This window comes from Phaenicophaeus curvirostris, chromosome 2 (genome assembly GCF_032191515.1).
Source record: "Phaenicophaeus curvirostris isolate KB17595 chromosome 2, BPBGC_Pcur_1.0, whole genome shotgun sequence".
NCBI classification, from domain to species: Eukaryota; Metazoa; Chordata; class Aves; order Cuculiformes; family Cuculidae; genus Phaenicophaeus; species Phaenicophaeus curvirostris.
In genome coordinates, this window is record NC_091393.1 from 117,330,072 (window position 1) to 117,345,335 (window position 15,264).

At 61.9% G+C, this 15,264-nt stretch overlaps 1 protein-coding gene across 2 annotated transcripts; it reads left to right on the plus strand.

Annotated features, from left to right (window-relative positions):
- The first annotated feature begins 3,982 nt into the window (after positions 1-3,982).
- Positions 3,983-15,023, plus strand: GAREM2 (GRB2 associated regulator of MAPK1 subtype 2). Of its 2 annotated transcripts, XM_069851062.1 has the most exons (6): positions 3,983-4,131; positions 8,284-8,424; positions 10,480-10,610; positions 11,427-12,533; positions 13,594-13,757; positions 14,152-15,023. In XM_069851062.1, exons 1-6 carry the CDS (start codon positions 4,020-4,022, stop codon positions 15,014-15,016), a joined length of 2,520 nt encoding a protein of 839 aa, XP_069707163.1. In that variant the 5' UTR covers positions 3,983-4,019; the 3' UTR covers positions 15,017-15,023. The 2 variants fall into 2 exon arrangements, with proteins under 2 accessions (XP_069707163.1, XP_069707164.1); XM_069851063.1 differs by lacking the exon at positions 8,284-8,424.
- Positions 15,024-15,264: the final 241 nt, after the last annotated feature.

Consider the following 15,264-nt stretch of genomic DNA (forward strand, 5'->3'; position numbering starts at 1 on the left):
TTTCCCAGCTCGCTTTACCTGCAGCTCCGGGCGTTGCCAGGCTCTGGTGTCACCGCTGGCACGTCTCCGTGGAAAGGCATGGGCTTAGGGACTGCCAGCCTGGCTTTGTCCGGGCCTTCCCACTGCAGGAGCGGCTGTATGGCCACTTCCCTCACTCTTAAACCACAGCGTAGGAAAGCTGCTCTGCCACGAACAGGGACGTTTCACCTGGATGCTCCTTCCTCCCAGGCCTCCCGTTCTCCTTTCCGGCTGGACAAGCTGTGCCTCGCTCTTGTCCGCTGGCGTTTTGGACTGTCTCTGGTAAATAATTAAAATAGCCAATAACGCTGATTGAATTTTAATGAAATGATGGTGTTTTAACATGGAACTCCTCGTTTTGAACGGCTTCCCCTGTAGTAACCTGACCGAGGGGTCTCCCTTTTCCTCTGTATCCCGGCATTTTGTCTCCGAGTGTGTTAACCCTTCCCAGTCGAGTGGCTGTCGGGGTCGAGCAGGACGCTGGGATTGGGAGGAATCGGCTCCGTCCCTCGCCTGCCGTTCAGCGTTGTAAATAGAGTCCAGCTCCCTCGGTTCAACCTGCACTTTCTGACGTTATCAAAAAGGGAAAAACAGAGAAATAGTCATCAAGGTTTGTTTTTTTTTTTGTATAATCCTTGTTTTAAACATGAGCTTTTGATTAGCTTCCCGGGGCTTGGCCCCCTCTGTAAATCCCTCGGGATCGTGTGTAGCCGCTGTGTCCGTTGCGAGCCCGCAGGTAGAGATCGGGCCACTTGCCGGCCCAGCCAGCTGTCGCCTCCAGTTCCTGTCCTTAACCCGGTGAATAAACTTAAGTGTTTCTAGCCCGTCTACTTCTGTTCCTATAACCCCACGCGTTGTATCCGCGCGGCTCGGCACGGCGGCGGCTGGTGAAGCGCACGGCCCAGCCGAGGAGGAGCGAGCACCCAGAGATGCTAAAAGAAACAAACCCCAAGTGATAATAACAACCCTGGTGAAGGAATTGGCGGTAACGTTATCTAAACTCCTGCGAGCTGGCACGCTAACGGCTCCTAAACCTCTGCTCCGAATCCCCAGCCCCTGCCTGGAATAGGGAAGGAGGGAGAGCCACTTCCCTGTGCCAGCCTTGCCCCGTGCCGCCTCCACCCGCCCCGGCCGGCAGAGGAAACCTCAGCGCTGCCTTTTGGTCATGGCAAAATTGATTCGATTGACGATGACAAACTGAAATCCAAGGCGGAATCTCTCCCGCAGGCGTGTTCCCGCTTTCCGTGGAGCCGGCCGGGGCAGAGCGGCGCTTCCAGCTCTGGGACTCGGATGGTGGCAAAACAGCATTGACCTAAGGTCTAGGATTAACTCCCATGCCTACAATTTTTTACTTAATCTTTTAATATTTTTGCTACTCCACTCTGGCTTTTTATTTAAAACACATTCTTTTGTACCACTGACTGTATCAAATTGTATAAAGATCACTGTCCCATCTTGGTCCGACCAAGAGCAAATAAAAGCTTTTATAAACTTGCATTGCTTACTTCCTGGGCCCCGTGAAATTCTGATCTCGCTGAGGTCTTCTTGCTCTCTGCAACTATCTGAAAGGAGGTTGTGGAGAGGAGGGAGCTGGGCTCTTCTCCTAAGTGACAGGGGACAGGACGAGAGGGAATGGCCTCAAGCTCCACCAGGGGACATTCAGGCTGGACATCAGGAAAAAGTATTTCCTGGAAAGGGTCACTGGGCACTGGCAGAGGCTGCCCAGGGAGGTGGTTGAGTCACCTTCCCTGGAGGTGTTTAAGGGACGGGTGGATGAGCTGCTGAGGAACATGGTTTAGTGATTGATGGGAACGGTTGGACTTGATGATCCGGTGGGTCTTTTGATTCTGTGATCCCATGGCCAAGTCCTTCCCCAACACTTGGGATCCGTTGCACTCGCCAATCCTCTCTCCAAAGCTCTGCTGCCTGTGGGCACCCCAGCATCTCCCGCAGCCTTCAGGGACGTCACCCGCTGCAGCAGCTCGTCCCCGTCCGCTGTGGCATGGGATGCAGGGCGGGAATGCTGCTCCCGTTCCTCTGCTGCAGTGGTGTCGGGAGCTGGGAGAGGGTGGGTTTGTGCTGCTGTTGGCACTAAAGCCATCGCTGAGGCAGCGAGGGTGGCAGCCCCTGGATCCCCCTTGCAGGGGACAAGGCCGTGGGGAGCAGCTCGGCCATCCCATATCCTCCCCATCCCTGGGGACCGATCGGAGTTTTGCAGTGGGGAGGGAGGAGTTCGTCCCCAGCTGAGTCAGCGTGAGGAGCAAGGTCCGTGCACAGTGTCCGGGCTGGGGGTGGCTCTGCGCAGCCATCACCATCCTGGGATTGTGCCAAGGGTTCCTGGGGGCTCGGGGAGATGGGAACCCAGTGGGGACTCTCATGGACACTGTCCAGTGGCTCTCAGCATGCCACTTGTTGGCTTCATCACTGAATCCTGAGTCTTCTCTTGTCCTGCTGCCACTGTATGGTCTCTGCTCCATCCCCATTCCTGCTCTATTTGTGTCCCCGCTCTGTCCCCAATCCCTGCTCTGTCATTGTTCCTGCTCCATCCCTGTCCCTGTGCCATCCTCATCCCTTCTCCATCCTTGCCCCTGCTCTGTCCCCCTTCTCCTTTCATCTCCCTGCTCCATCGCTGTCCTTACTTTGTCCCTACCCCTCCTCCATCCCTGTCCCTGCTTCATCTCCATCCCTGTTGTATCCCCATCCCTTCTTCATCCCGTCCCTGTTCTCTCTCTGTCCCTGTGCCATGCCTGCTCCGTCCCTGTCCCTATTCCTGATGGGGACATCCGTGATGAAGATGTCCCTGCAGGAGGGACCCCTCACTACCCCCGGAGGGACCCAACTCAGAGACGCTGTGCCCCCTGGTACCCCCAAGGGGACCCAGGACGATGTCACTCAGCCTCCACCCCTCCAGGAGGGACTCAGAAATGGGGGTCCCTGTGGTAGGGGACGAGGGTCCCAGCCAGGGATGCCTGGACAAGGAGGGGGGTCCCCGCTAGGGATGCTTGGCTGGAGGGTGGAACCCACTGGGGGATCGGGGTCCCGGCTTAGGGGGCCCCAACCGGGGATGCTGGACTGAGGGGAGGGCGTCCCTACCAGGGATGCTGAGCAGAAGTGGGGGGTGTCCTGTTGGTGGCTGGGAGTCCCTGTCGGGGCATGGGGGTCCCTGTTAGGGATGCTCGGATGAGGAGTGGTCCCCGCTGGGGTATGGGGGTCCCGGCCAATGTCTGGAGGTCCTCACTAGGGATGCTTGGCTGAAGGGTGGTCCCCGCTGGGGGATCGGGGTTCTGGACCGAGGGGAGGGGGTCACCTCCGGGAATGCTCGGGGGGGGGGGATCCTGTTGGTGTCTGGGGGTCCCATTGGTGTCTGGGGCCCCCCGCTAGGGAACCTCGGCTGAGGGCTGGGGGTCTGGGCTGCTGGCTGGGGGTGCCTGCTAGGGATGCTCAGCCAAAGACGGTGCGGGGGGGTGTGTGTCCCGTTGGTGGCTGGGGGTCCTGGCTGGGGTACGGGGGTCCCTGTTAAAGATGCTTGGCTGAGGAGTGGTCCCAGCCGGTGTCTGGGGGTCCCAGCCGGGGATGCCCAGGACAGGGTGGGGGGTCCCTGCCGGAGGATCGGGGTCCCAGCAGATGGGTGGGAGTCCTCTCGAGGGATGCTTGGCCGCAGAGTGGTCCCCACCGGGGGATCGGGGGTCCTCGCCGAGGGGATCCCAGCCCAGGATGCTGGACCGAGAGGAGGATGCTCAGCTGAAGGTGGTGGTGGTGGGGGGTCCGTCAGTGTCTGGGGGGGTCCCCATTAGGGATGCTCAGCCGGGGGCTGGGGGTGCGTCCGGGGGGCACCGTGTCCCCGCCGGGGGTGTCCGGGGTGCCGGTCCCCGCCCGTGCCCGGGTGATGGGGGGGGGGGGGGGGCGGCAGGAGGGGCCGGGGGCGGTCGGGGGCGGCTCCTCGTGCCCCGCTGCCCCGCGGCGATGGAGGCCGGCCCCGCGCCCGCCTGAGCCGCGATGCCATGGAGAAGCTGGCGGCGGGGCTGGCCCGGCTCCGCTGGAGCCCCGCGGCGCTGCCCCTCGACGCCATCGTCAGCCAGTGCCGCCTGCCCACCCTCGTCTGCCTGGGGCACGGTGAGAGCCGGGGGGGGAGCGGGGAGAGAGGGAGGCTGCAGGGATGAGGGGATGGGATGAAGGCTGGAGGGATGAGGAGGAAGGAGGGAGGGAGGAGGAGGGATGAAGGCTGGAGGGATGAGGAGGAGGAGGAGGGATGAAGGAAGGAGGGATGAAGAGGAAGGAGGGAGGAGGGATGAAGGGGAGGGAGCGAGGGAGGAGGAAGGCTGGAGCGATGAGGAGGAGGAGGAGGAGGGAGGGAGGGAGGAGGAGGGATGAAGGCTGGAGGGATGAGGAGGAGGAGGGAAGGAGGAGGAGGAGGGATGAAGGAAGGAGGGATGGAGGGGAGGGAGCGAGGGAGGAGGAGGAGAGAAGGAGGAAGGCTGGAGCGATGATGAGGAGGAGGGAGGGAGGAAGGCTGGAGGGATGAGGAGGAAGGAGGGAGGGAGGAGGACGGATGAAGGCTGGAGGGATGAGGAGGAGGAGGGAAGGAGGAGGAGGAGGGATGAAGGAAGGAGGGATGAAGAGGAAGGAGGGAGGAGGGATGAAGGGGAGGGAGCGAGGGAGGAGGAAGGCTGGAGCGATGAGGAGGAGGAGAGAAGGAGGAAGGCTGGAGCGATGATGATGAGGAGGAGGAGGGAGGGAGGAGGAGGGATGAAGGCTGGAGGGATGGAGGGGAGGGAGCGAGGGAGGAGGGAGGAGGAGGAGAGAAGGAGGAAGGCTGGAGCGATGAGGAGGAGGAGGGAGGGAGGAAGGCTGGAGGGATGAGGAGGAAGGAGGGAGGGAGGAGGAGGGATGAAGGCTGGAGGGATGAGGAGGAGGAGGGAAGGAGGAGGAGGAGGGATGAAGGAAGGAGGGATGAAGAGGAAGGAGGGAGGAGGGATGAAGGGGAGGGAGCGAGGGAGGAGGAAGGCTGGAGCGAGGAGGAGGAGGAGAGAAGGAGGAAGGCTGGAGCGATGATGAGGAGGAGGAGGAGGGAGGGAGGAGGAGGGATGAAGGCTGGAGGGATGGAGGGGAGGGAGTGAGGGAGGAGGGAGGAGGAGGAGAGAAGGAGGAAGGCTGGAGCGATGAGGAGGAGGAGAGAAGGAGGAAGGCTGGAGGGATGATGATGAGGAGGAGGAGGGAGGGAGGAAGGCTAGAGTGATGAGGAGGAAGAGGGAGGGAGGAAGGCTGGAGCGATGAGGAGGAGGAGAGAAGGAGGAAGGCTGGAGGGATGATGATGAGGAGGAGGAGGGAGGGAGGCTAGAGCGATGAGGAGGAAGAGGGAGGAAGGAAGGTTGGAGCGATGAGAAGGAGGGATGAAGGCTGGGGGAGGGAGGGAGGAGGAGGAGGAGGGATGAAGGAAGGAGGGATGAAGAGGAAGGAGGGGAGGGATGAAGGGGTGGGAGCAAGGGAGGAGGAGGAGAGAAGGAGGAAGGCTGGAGCGATGATGATGAGGAGGAGGAGCGGGAGGAAGGCTGCAGGCAGCGGGAAGAGCAGGGAGGAAGGCTGGAGCGATGAGGAGGAGGAGGGAAGGAGGAGGAGGAGGAGGGATGAAGGAAGGAGGGGTGAAGAGGAAGGAGGAGGGAGGGATGAAGAGGAGGTAGAGAGGAGGGGAGGGAGCAATGGAGGAGGATGGAGGAGGAGGAGGGATGAAGGCTGCAGTGATGAGGAAGAGGAGGGAGAGAGGAAGGCTGGAGCGATGAGGAGGAGGGATGAAGGATGGAGGGATGAGGAGGGAAGGAGGAGGAGGAGGGAGGAAGGAAGGAGGGATGAAGAGGAAGGAGGGAGGAGGGATGAAGGGGAGGGAGGGAACGAGGGAGGAGGAGGAGAGAAGGAGGAAGGCTGGAGCAATGAGGAGGAGGAGGAGGAGCAGGGAGGAAGGCTGGAGCAATGAGGAGGAGGAGAGAGGGAGGAAGGCTGGAGCAATGAGGAGGAAGGATGAAGGCTGGAGGGATGAAGAGGAGGGAGAGAGGAGTAGGAGGCATGAAGGGGAGGGAGCGAGGGAGGAGAAGGAGGGAGGAAGGCTGGAGGGATAAGAAGGAGGAGGGAGGGATGAAGAGGAGGGAGAGAGGAGGGGAGAGCAATGGAGGAGGATGGAGGAGGAGGAGGGATGAAGGCTGAAGGGATGAGGAAGAGGAGGGAGAGAGGAAGGCTGGAGCGATGAGGAGGAGGGATGAAGGATGGAGGGATGAGGAGGAGGAGGGAGAGATGAAGAAGTGGGAGGGAGGAAGGCTGGAAGGATGAAGAGGAGGGAAAGAGGAAGGCTGGAGAGATGAAGAGGAAGGAAGGAGGAGGAGGGATGAAGGGGAGGGAGCAAGGGAGGAGGAGGAGGGAGGAAGGCTGGAGGGATGAAGAGGAGGGAGAGTAAGGCTGGAGGGATGAAGAGGAGGGAGAGAGGAAGGCTGGAGGGATGAAGAGAAGGGATGAGGAAGAGGAAGGAGGAAGGCTGCAGGTATGAAGAGGAGGGAGAGAGGCTGGTGTGCAGAAGAGGAGGGAGGCTGGAGTGATGGGGAGGAGGGAGGGAAGAAGGCTGGAGGGAGGACAGAGGGGTGGAGGGCAGAAGAATGGAGAGAAAGGAGGAGGGATGAGAGTGAGGAGGGATGAGAGTGAGGAGGAGGAGGGAAGGAGGAGGGATGGAAGGAATGATGAAGGGTAGACAGACGGGAGATAAGAGGCTTGGAGAGGTGAGGAGGGGGAATGACAGCTGGAGAGGTGAGGAAGAGGAGGGAGGCTAGAAGGGTAGGGGAGAGGAAGACTAGATGGGTGAGGAGTAGAAGGGAGAGAGGGGGGCTGGGGAGGTGAAGAGGAGGGAAGAAGCCTGGAGGGAGGAGGAGAAGGAAGGAGGAAGACTAGAGGGACCAGGAGAAGAGAAGAAGGCTGGAGTGATGAGGAGGGAGGTGGAGGAGGAAGGCTGGAGAGATGAGGAGGAAGGCTGGAGGGCCAGGTGAGCCATGACCAAGCTGCTGTCCCCAGTCCAGGGCTGCTGCTGCTCGGATCCATCTCCCACCGGGTCCTGGGGCTGGGGATGAGGAGCTGGGCAACCCCAGCCATGGGGCCAGGTGCTGGTTGTCCTCGTCACCCTTTGCAGGTGACATACGGGAGGGGGTGGCACCGGGCTGGCAGGGGCCCAGAGCCTCCGTGTCCCCTCCGCTGCCCTCTGGGGACTAGGGGGTCCTGACTGGGACCACCGTGCGTGACCTGGGTGGGGAGCAGGGGGTGCTTCAGGGTGCGCAGGCACCAGCACAGGGTGGGGCGAGGAGACAGGCAAGTGGTGCTGTCCTCCAGAGCAGAATCCAACCCTCTAGAGAGGGATCCAACCCTCCAGAGCAAGATCGATCCCCTCTGGAGCAGGATCCGTCCTCTCTGGAGCAGGGTTCCATCCTCTGTGAGCAAGGTGCATCCCTCCAGAGCAAGATCCACCCCTTGAGATCAGGGTGTCCCCCACTGCACAGCAGGATCCAGCTGTCTGGAGCAGTGCACCCCCCCCTCCAGATTGGGATGCTCCTCCTCCAGAGCAGGATCCATCCCTCTGGAGCAGGATCTATCTTCTCCAGGGGAGAATCCATCCCTTCAGAGCAGGATCTACCCCTCTAGAGTAAGATCCACTCCTCCAGAGCAGGATCCATGCCTCCAGAGGAGAATCCCTCCCTCCAGAGCAAGATCCATCCCTTCAGAGCAGGATCCATCCCCTCCAGAGCAGGATCCACACCTCCAGAGCAAGATCCATCTCCTCCAGAGCAGGATCCCTCCCTCCAGAGCAAGATCCATGCCTCCAGAGCAGTATCCATCTCCTTCAGAGCAGGATCCATGCGTTCAGAGCAGGATGCATCTCCTCCAGAGGAGAATCCATCCCTTCAGAGCAGGAACCACCCCTCCAGATCAGGGTGCCCCCAACTCCAGAGCAGGATCCATCCCTCCAGAGCAGGATCCATCCCCTCCAGAGCAGGATCCGTCCCTGTGGCGCAGGGTGGGTGCCCGGCCCAGGGTGCAGTCGCCGTGGGGGCCCCAGCGCGGCCCCCAGCTCAATAAAGTTGTTGTTTGCGCGGCTGCAGCTTTCCAAGGGGGGGACAAAGAAATTGTTTCCCGGGCAACTGGCGTCTCTTGGCAGCGGGCACCTGCTCATCCCTCCGGCCGCCGCGGGTGCCCTCGGAGCGGGGGCCCTGGGGTGGTGACAGCCGCGTCCCCCGGCAGGTGAGCGCGTGGAGGGGGTGAGCGCGCAGGACGTGCTGCTGGTCCACTCGTGCCGGCAGTGGACCACGGTGACGGCTCACAGCCTGGAGGAGGGACACTACGTCATCGGCCCCAAGATCGACATCCCGCTCCAGTATCCAGGTGGGGTGGCCGGGGTCCTCTGGGATCGCCTGGGGGGCTGCACTGGGTGGGGATAAGGGTGGGATGAGATAGTGGAAAGGACACGGGTGGGGATGGGATGTAGACAAGAATGGAGATGGAGCAGGGATGGGATGGGATGGAATGTTGACAAGGATGGGGATGAGGATGGGGATGGGGATCATAGAATTGCTAGGTTGGAAAGGACCCCCAGGATCATGAAGTTCAACCATTCCCATCAATCACTAAACCATGTCCCTCAGCGCCTCATCCACCCGTCCCTTAAACACCTCCAGGGAAGGTGACTCAACCCCCTCCCTGGGCAGCCTCTGCCAGTGCCCAATGACCCTTTCTGTGAAATATTTTTTCCTGATGTCAAGCCTCAATCTCCCCTGGCGGAGCTTGAGGCCATTCCCTCTTGTCCTGTCCCCTGTCACTTGGGAGAAGAGGCCATCACCCTCCTCTCCACAACCTCCTTTCAGGTAGTTGTAAAGAGCAATGAGGTCTCCGCTCAGCCTCCTCTTCTCCAGGCTAAACAACCTCAGAATGGGATGGGAGAGGAATGAGGATGGGACAGAGAGAGGAGAATGAGTTGGGATGGGCTGAAATGAGGACGGGACAGGGATGGGGAAGGGACAGGCTGGGATGGGATTGGATGGGCTGAGATGAGCATGGGGGTGGGACAGGGGTAGTAACAGGGATGGGATAAGTTTGGGGGTGGGAGAGGGATGGGGATTTGATGGGGACAAGGATGAGATGACGAAGGGTCAGGGTAGGGACAGGGAGAGGGGATGGGATGGGATGGTATGGTATGGGATGGGATGGGATGGGATGGGATGGGATGGGACAGCAGGAAATGAGAGGGGATGGGAGAGGAATGAGGATGGGATGGGAACAGGGTCTGAGATCAGATCAGATGAGATGGGGACAAGGATGGGATAGGGACATGAGTAGGGATAGGGTGGGATGCAGACGAGGATGAGAAGAGGATGGGGGTCGGGATGGAAGAGGGATGAAGATGGGATGGGGATAGGGATGAGATGGGATGGGGAGAGGGATGCGGATGTGCTGGGATGAAGATGGGGTTGGAGGTGAGGATGGAACAGGGATGGGACCAGGGTTGGGGCTGGAGATGCAGCCAATGGTGCAGAGATGCCGGCAGCTGCCCTAGCAAGAGCCTTAAAGCCCCTCTAAGTGCTCGCCGTGGCAGTAATGAGTCCTGCTAATAAATAAATCATGGAAGCGGCGGGGGGGAGGGGCTCCTCGCCCATCCCAAGGGGGCCAGGACGGGAGCGTGTTAACCAGCTTTGGGGGCTCGGCCATGCCCGAGCTGGCCATCCCGCCATGCGGGGCTGCCCTGGGCTCGGGATTGATTCCCATGTCCCCGGAGACGTGTCCCCAGCTGGAATCCTGCCCGGCGAGGGGCAGCACCGCTCGGCACGGGGTTGGCAGCGGCGGAGCTGGCTGGCGTGGGATTAATATTCCCCTCAGGTCTGGCCTCGCCGAGCCGATGCCAACAGCGGCGGTTTCGCTGCCGGCTGCTCTCCCCCCAGCTCCTGCCGGCATCCTCGCTGCCGGCCCCACCGCTGAGCCCTCTGTCCCCTCACCACCCCCCGTCCCCTCTCATCCAAGGTGTGGGGCAGAGGGCGGTGGTGAGGTTGGGTTTTGGGGAGCAATGGGGGCTCCCTGAAATATTGGCTGCTCCAGGTGGGTTCCTCCACCCCACGGGGCATTCCTGCAGCCTCCTTGGGTTGGTCCCTGCAACCCGAGCAGCATCACCAAGACACCCCGTGTGCTTTGTCCCACCCAAAAGTCCCCCTTGATGCTGCACACGGAGGGAGGAGATACGGCGATGGGCATGCTCTGGTGTCCCCTTGAAGCCCTTGGACACATGGGGTGAACCCCTCTGCCCACAGAGGTGCTCCTCTCAACGTGGTGGGACCCCAGGGCAGCCTCGAGGGTGGAAGGGCTTTGCTGGCCCCGATGTTGGTCACAGCAGGTCCCTGTGGCTTGGAGATGGGCTCCTTTCACTGTCCTGGGTCTGCCTCTTCCATACAGGGAAGTTCAAGCTGCTGGACCAGGACCGGGACATCCGTGAGCCTGTGCAGTATTTCAACAGTGTGGAGGAGGTGGCCAGCATCTTCCCAGACCGTGTCTTCGTCATGGAGGCCATCACCTTCAGCGTGAAGGTCGGTATGATGGCACAGGGGACAGCGGTGGGTTGTCAGGGGTTGGTGGTGGGATGTGAGGGTGTGGTGATGGGACACAGGATAGTGATAGGACATCAGAAGAGGACCATGAGACAGCAGGGGGTGGCAGGTGGACACTAGGAGGTGGTCATGGGACATCAGGGATTGTGGTGGGGCATCAAGGTATGGTGTTGGGAATTAGGGTCGTTGTGGGGCATTAAACAAGGGTTGGTGATGGAGCACTGGGGTAGGCGGTTGGACATCAGAAGAAGGCAGTGGGACAGCAGAGGATTGTGGTGGGACATGAGGAGAGGATGGTGGGACATCAAGGGACAGTGATAGGACATCAGGGTTAGGTTGTGAGACATTAGAAGATGGTGCTGGAAATCAGGAGGTGGTGGCGGGATATCAGGGGTTGGTGGTGGGTCATCAGAGGTTGGTGGTGGGATGTCAGAGGTTGGTGATGGGACGTCAGGGGTTGGTGGTGGGTCATCAGAGGTTGGTGGTGGGATGTCGGGTTGGTGGTGGGATGTCAGAGGTTGGTGGTGGGTCATCAGAGGTTGGTGGTGGGATGTCAGGGATTGGTGGTGGGACATCAGGGGTTGGTGGTGGGACATCAGGGCTTGGTGGTGGGTCATCAGAGGTTGGTGGTGGGACATCAGGGGTTGGTGGTGGATCATCAGGGGTTGGTGGTGGGACATCAGGGGTTGGTGGTGGGACATTAGGGGTTGGTGGTGGGTCATCAGGAGTTGGTGGTGGGACGTCAGGGGAAGGTGACGGGGCAGCAGGACCCACGGTGGGGCTGTTCTGGGCCAGGTGGTGTCAGGGGAGTTCAGCGAGGACAGCGAGGTCTACAACTTCACCCTGCACGCGGGGGACGAGCTGACACTGATGGGCCAAGCGGAGATCCTGTGCGCCAAGACGGTGAAGGAGAAGTCGCGCTTCAACACCATCCTGAGGAAGCTGGGCAAGGCGGCGCCGGCGGCGGGGGCCCGGCAGGTGAAGGGCAAGATGCCCTGCCTGATCTGCATGAACCACCGCACCAACGAGAGCCTCAGCCTGCCCTTCCAGTGCAAGGGCCGCTTCAGCACCCGCAGCCCCCTGGAGCTGCGCCTGCAGGAGGGCGAGCACACCATCCGCAGCATCATCGAGAAGGTGCGGCTGCCCGTCAACGTGGCCGTGCCCAGCCGCCCCGCGCGCAACCCCTACGACCTGCACGCCATCCGCGAGGGCCACTGCTACAAGCTGGTCGGCATCATCTCCAAGACGGTGGTGCTGTGCTGCATCCTCCGCCGCGACGAGCTGGTCCCTTTCCATTTCCTCCTGCTGACCGACATGCCTCGCTTCCAGCTCCCCGAGGGGCTGCTGGCCGGGGACCCCCAGCTGGAGAAGCTGCTGCGGGACAGCGCCGCGTACTGCCAGGACCGCTTCAACCCCGACGAGTACTCGCGGGCCGTGCGCGAGGCCAAACCGGACTTCTCGGAGGAGTGCGCCAGCCCGCGACGCCTACGGCTCTGCCTGCCCGCCTGCGCCCGCGAGGAGCTCAGCCAACCCCTCCAGCGCCTTTCCCTCTGCTCCTGCTCCTCAGCCGGCCCCCGGGAGACCCCCACCCGCTGCCAGGGACCGTGGGGCGGCACCTCGCGCCCCCCGCTGCCTGACTTCCCCGACCCCGACCGCGAGTACATGACGCCCGACTGGGCCGAGCCCGAGTTCAGGACTCAGGAGCCGCTGGAGATCCCCTACGAGGAGCTCTGGAGCAACCCCGGGCTGGAGGGTTGCTGCGAGGCGGGCAGCAGCGCTGGCCGGCTGGATCTCATCACCCTGGGGGCCGTCACCCCGCTGGGCTCCCCGCATCGTCCTGGGGTGCCCGGGGAGGAGACCCACGGGGACACCCCACCTCCCGTGCCACCCAAGTCAGAGGCGGTAAGAGCCATCGTCCTGTCCCTAGGAATGGGGTAGAATCATAGAATCACCAAGTTGGAAAAGACTCACCAGATCATCGAGTCCAACCATTCCCATCAATCACTAAACCATGTCCCTCAGCACCTCATCCACCCATCCCTTAAACCCCTCCAGGGAAGGTGACTCAACCCCCTCCCTGGGCAGCCTCTGCCAGTGCCCAATGACCCTTTCTGTGAAAATTTTTTTCCTAATGTCCAGCCAAAACCTCCCCTGGCAGAGCTTGAGGCCATTCCCTCTCGTCCTGTCCCCTGTCACTTGGGAGAAGAGGCCAGCACCCTCCTCTCCACAACCTCCTTTCAGGCAGTTGTAGAGAGCAATGAGGTCTCCCCTCAGCCTCCTCTTCCCCAGGCTAAACACCCCCAGCTCTCTCAGCCGTTCCTCATAAGGCCTGTTCTCCAGCCCCTTCACCAGCTTCGTTGCTCTTCTCTGGACTCGCTCCAGAGCCTCAACATCCTTCTTGTGGTGAGGGGCCCAGAACTGAACACAGGATTCGAGGAGCGGTCTCACCAGTGCTGAGTACAGAGGGAGAAGAACCTCCCTGGACCTGCTGGTCACGCCATTTCTGATCCAAGCCAAGAGGCCATTGGCCTTCTTGGCCACCTGGGCCACTGCTGGCTCATGGTCAGTCGCTGTCAACCAACACCCCCAGATCCTTCTCCTCCAGGCAGCTGGGTCCCCAGGACTCTGCCCCATGGGACGCCTCAGTCTCTTGAGCTTCCCAGAACTGGGGGTACCCACACCCTCCACCCCCCTCCTGCACCACGAATTACACACACCCTCTGGGCTCCCCTGCACCAGGCTTGCGAAGTCCTTAGGGCTCCCTTGCACTGTAGGGTACTCAAATCTTTCAGGCTCCCCCTCACCAGGGGACACCCAACATCTTGAGGCTCCCTGTGCCGTGGGGTTCCCTATTGGCACCCAGAACCTTGTGGCTCCATGGGTGCCGGCTGCCTCCCTAGCCCCCATCGCCCTCCTCCAGTCGCAGGGTCCTGGGGGCTGACGGTGCTCTCCCCACTTACAGGTGAAGGAGGAGTGCCGGCTGCTGAACGCACCCCCCGTGCCGCCCCGGGGCAGCCGCCCCCCGCCGTCCTGCAGCCCCCCAGCCCCCCTGCGCTGCCCGAAGCTGGCACCCATGCCCTCACCCAGCCCCAGCCTCTCCTACTACTCCTCAGGCCTCCACGATGGGTGAGTGGCTACGGCATGGGAATGCTGCAATGGGGACGGGGTGACACCTCAGGGTGGGATGTCCTTGCGGGGTGGGGGTAATGCCGCAGCACCAGGGTGACAGTGATCATAGAAGCACAGAACCACCAGGTTGGAAGAGACCCACTGGATCATCGAGTCCAACAATTCCCATCAATCACTAAACCATGTCCCTCAGCACCTCGTCCACCCGTCCCTTAAACACCTCCAGGGAAGGTGACTCAACCCCCTCCCTGGGCAGCCTCTGCCAGTGCCCAATGACCCTTCCCGTGAAGATTTTTTTCCTCATGTCCAGCCTAAATCTCCCCAGTGGAGCTTGAGGCCATTGCCCCTTGTCCTGTCTTGTGATGCTTCCCATCCTTCCTTCCTCCGGCAGGTCGGTCCCTCGGAGCGGCAGCGGTTCCCCCTCACCCGACGCCTACAGCCTCTACTGCTACCCCTGCACTTGGGGCGACTGCAAAGCCGGGGAGGCCCCCGGGCGCCCGCTGCCCCCCAGCACCCAGCCCGTCCCCACCTCCTGGTCGGACCCCTGGGCGTACGGCGAGGCGGGCGGCGGGGCGGGTGGCGGCTGCTCGACGCCGCTGTCGGGTGCCGAGCCCCCCCTGAAGCCCTTCCGCAGCTGCCCTCGCCTCAAGCCCCCGCACCCCCAGAAACGCTTCGCCCCCTTCGGGGCGCTCAACCCCTTTGCTGGCCCAGCCGAGTGGCCGGAGAGCCCAGAGTGGCCCAAACCGCCTTCAGCCCCGGCCGCTCCCCCTTCCTCTTCCTCGCCAGAGCCTTTTGCCCCCGTCGAGGGGCTGGAGCCAGGCCCCCCGCCTCGCCCACCCAAGGGGTTCGAGGGTGACAGCATAGTCATCCGCGGGGCAGCCCCCCTTTCTCCCGCCGTGCTGCGCGGGGCTGAGGGCGGCCTCACCCGTGTCTACCTGGCACAGGGCGTTATCGAGGTGCCGCCCGCGGCGAGGGGTGACGGGGGGACCCCGCCGGCTGCCCTCCGGCCCAGCGGGGACGGCTCGCCCTGGCTGCCGCCCGCTGACCTCTCGGCCCTCTCGCTGGAGGAAGTCTCCAAGTGCCTGCGCTTCATCGGCCTCTCCGAGGACATGGTCAGCTTCTTCGCCCGCGAGCGCATCGACGGCAGCATCTTCGTCCAGCTCAGCGAGGAGATCCTGGCCGACGACTTCCGCCTCACCAAGCTCCAGGTGAAGAAGATCATGCAGTTCATCAAGGGCTGGCGCCCCAAGATCTGACTGCACGTCGGGACCACCCCCTGCACCGTTTTGGGGTTCCCAGCCCAACAGGACCACGGCTCTGGCACCCCCTGCCCCGCTCCAGCAGTGCCTCTGCCCCACGGCTGGGGGGTTTCCTCCTCCTGGGAAGCTCAGCCTTATTGCCCAGCCCTCCCTTCTCTTCTTTCTAACACTGGACGGTAATTTTGGCCCGAACAGGCTGGAAAATACTGGAGTTTGTGTTGACTGGTTTAACTTAATCCTTGTGG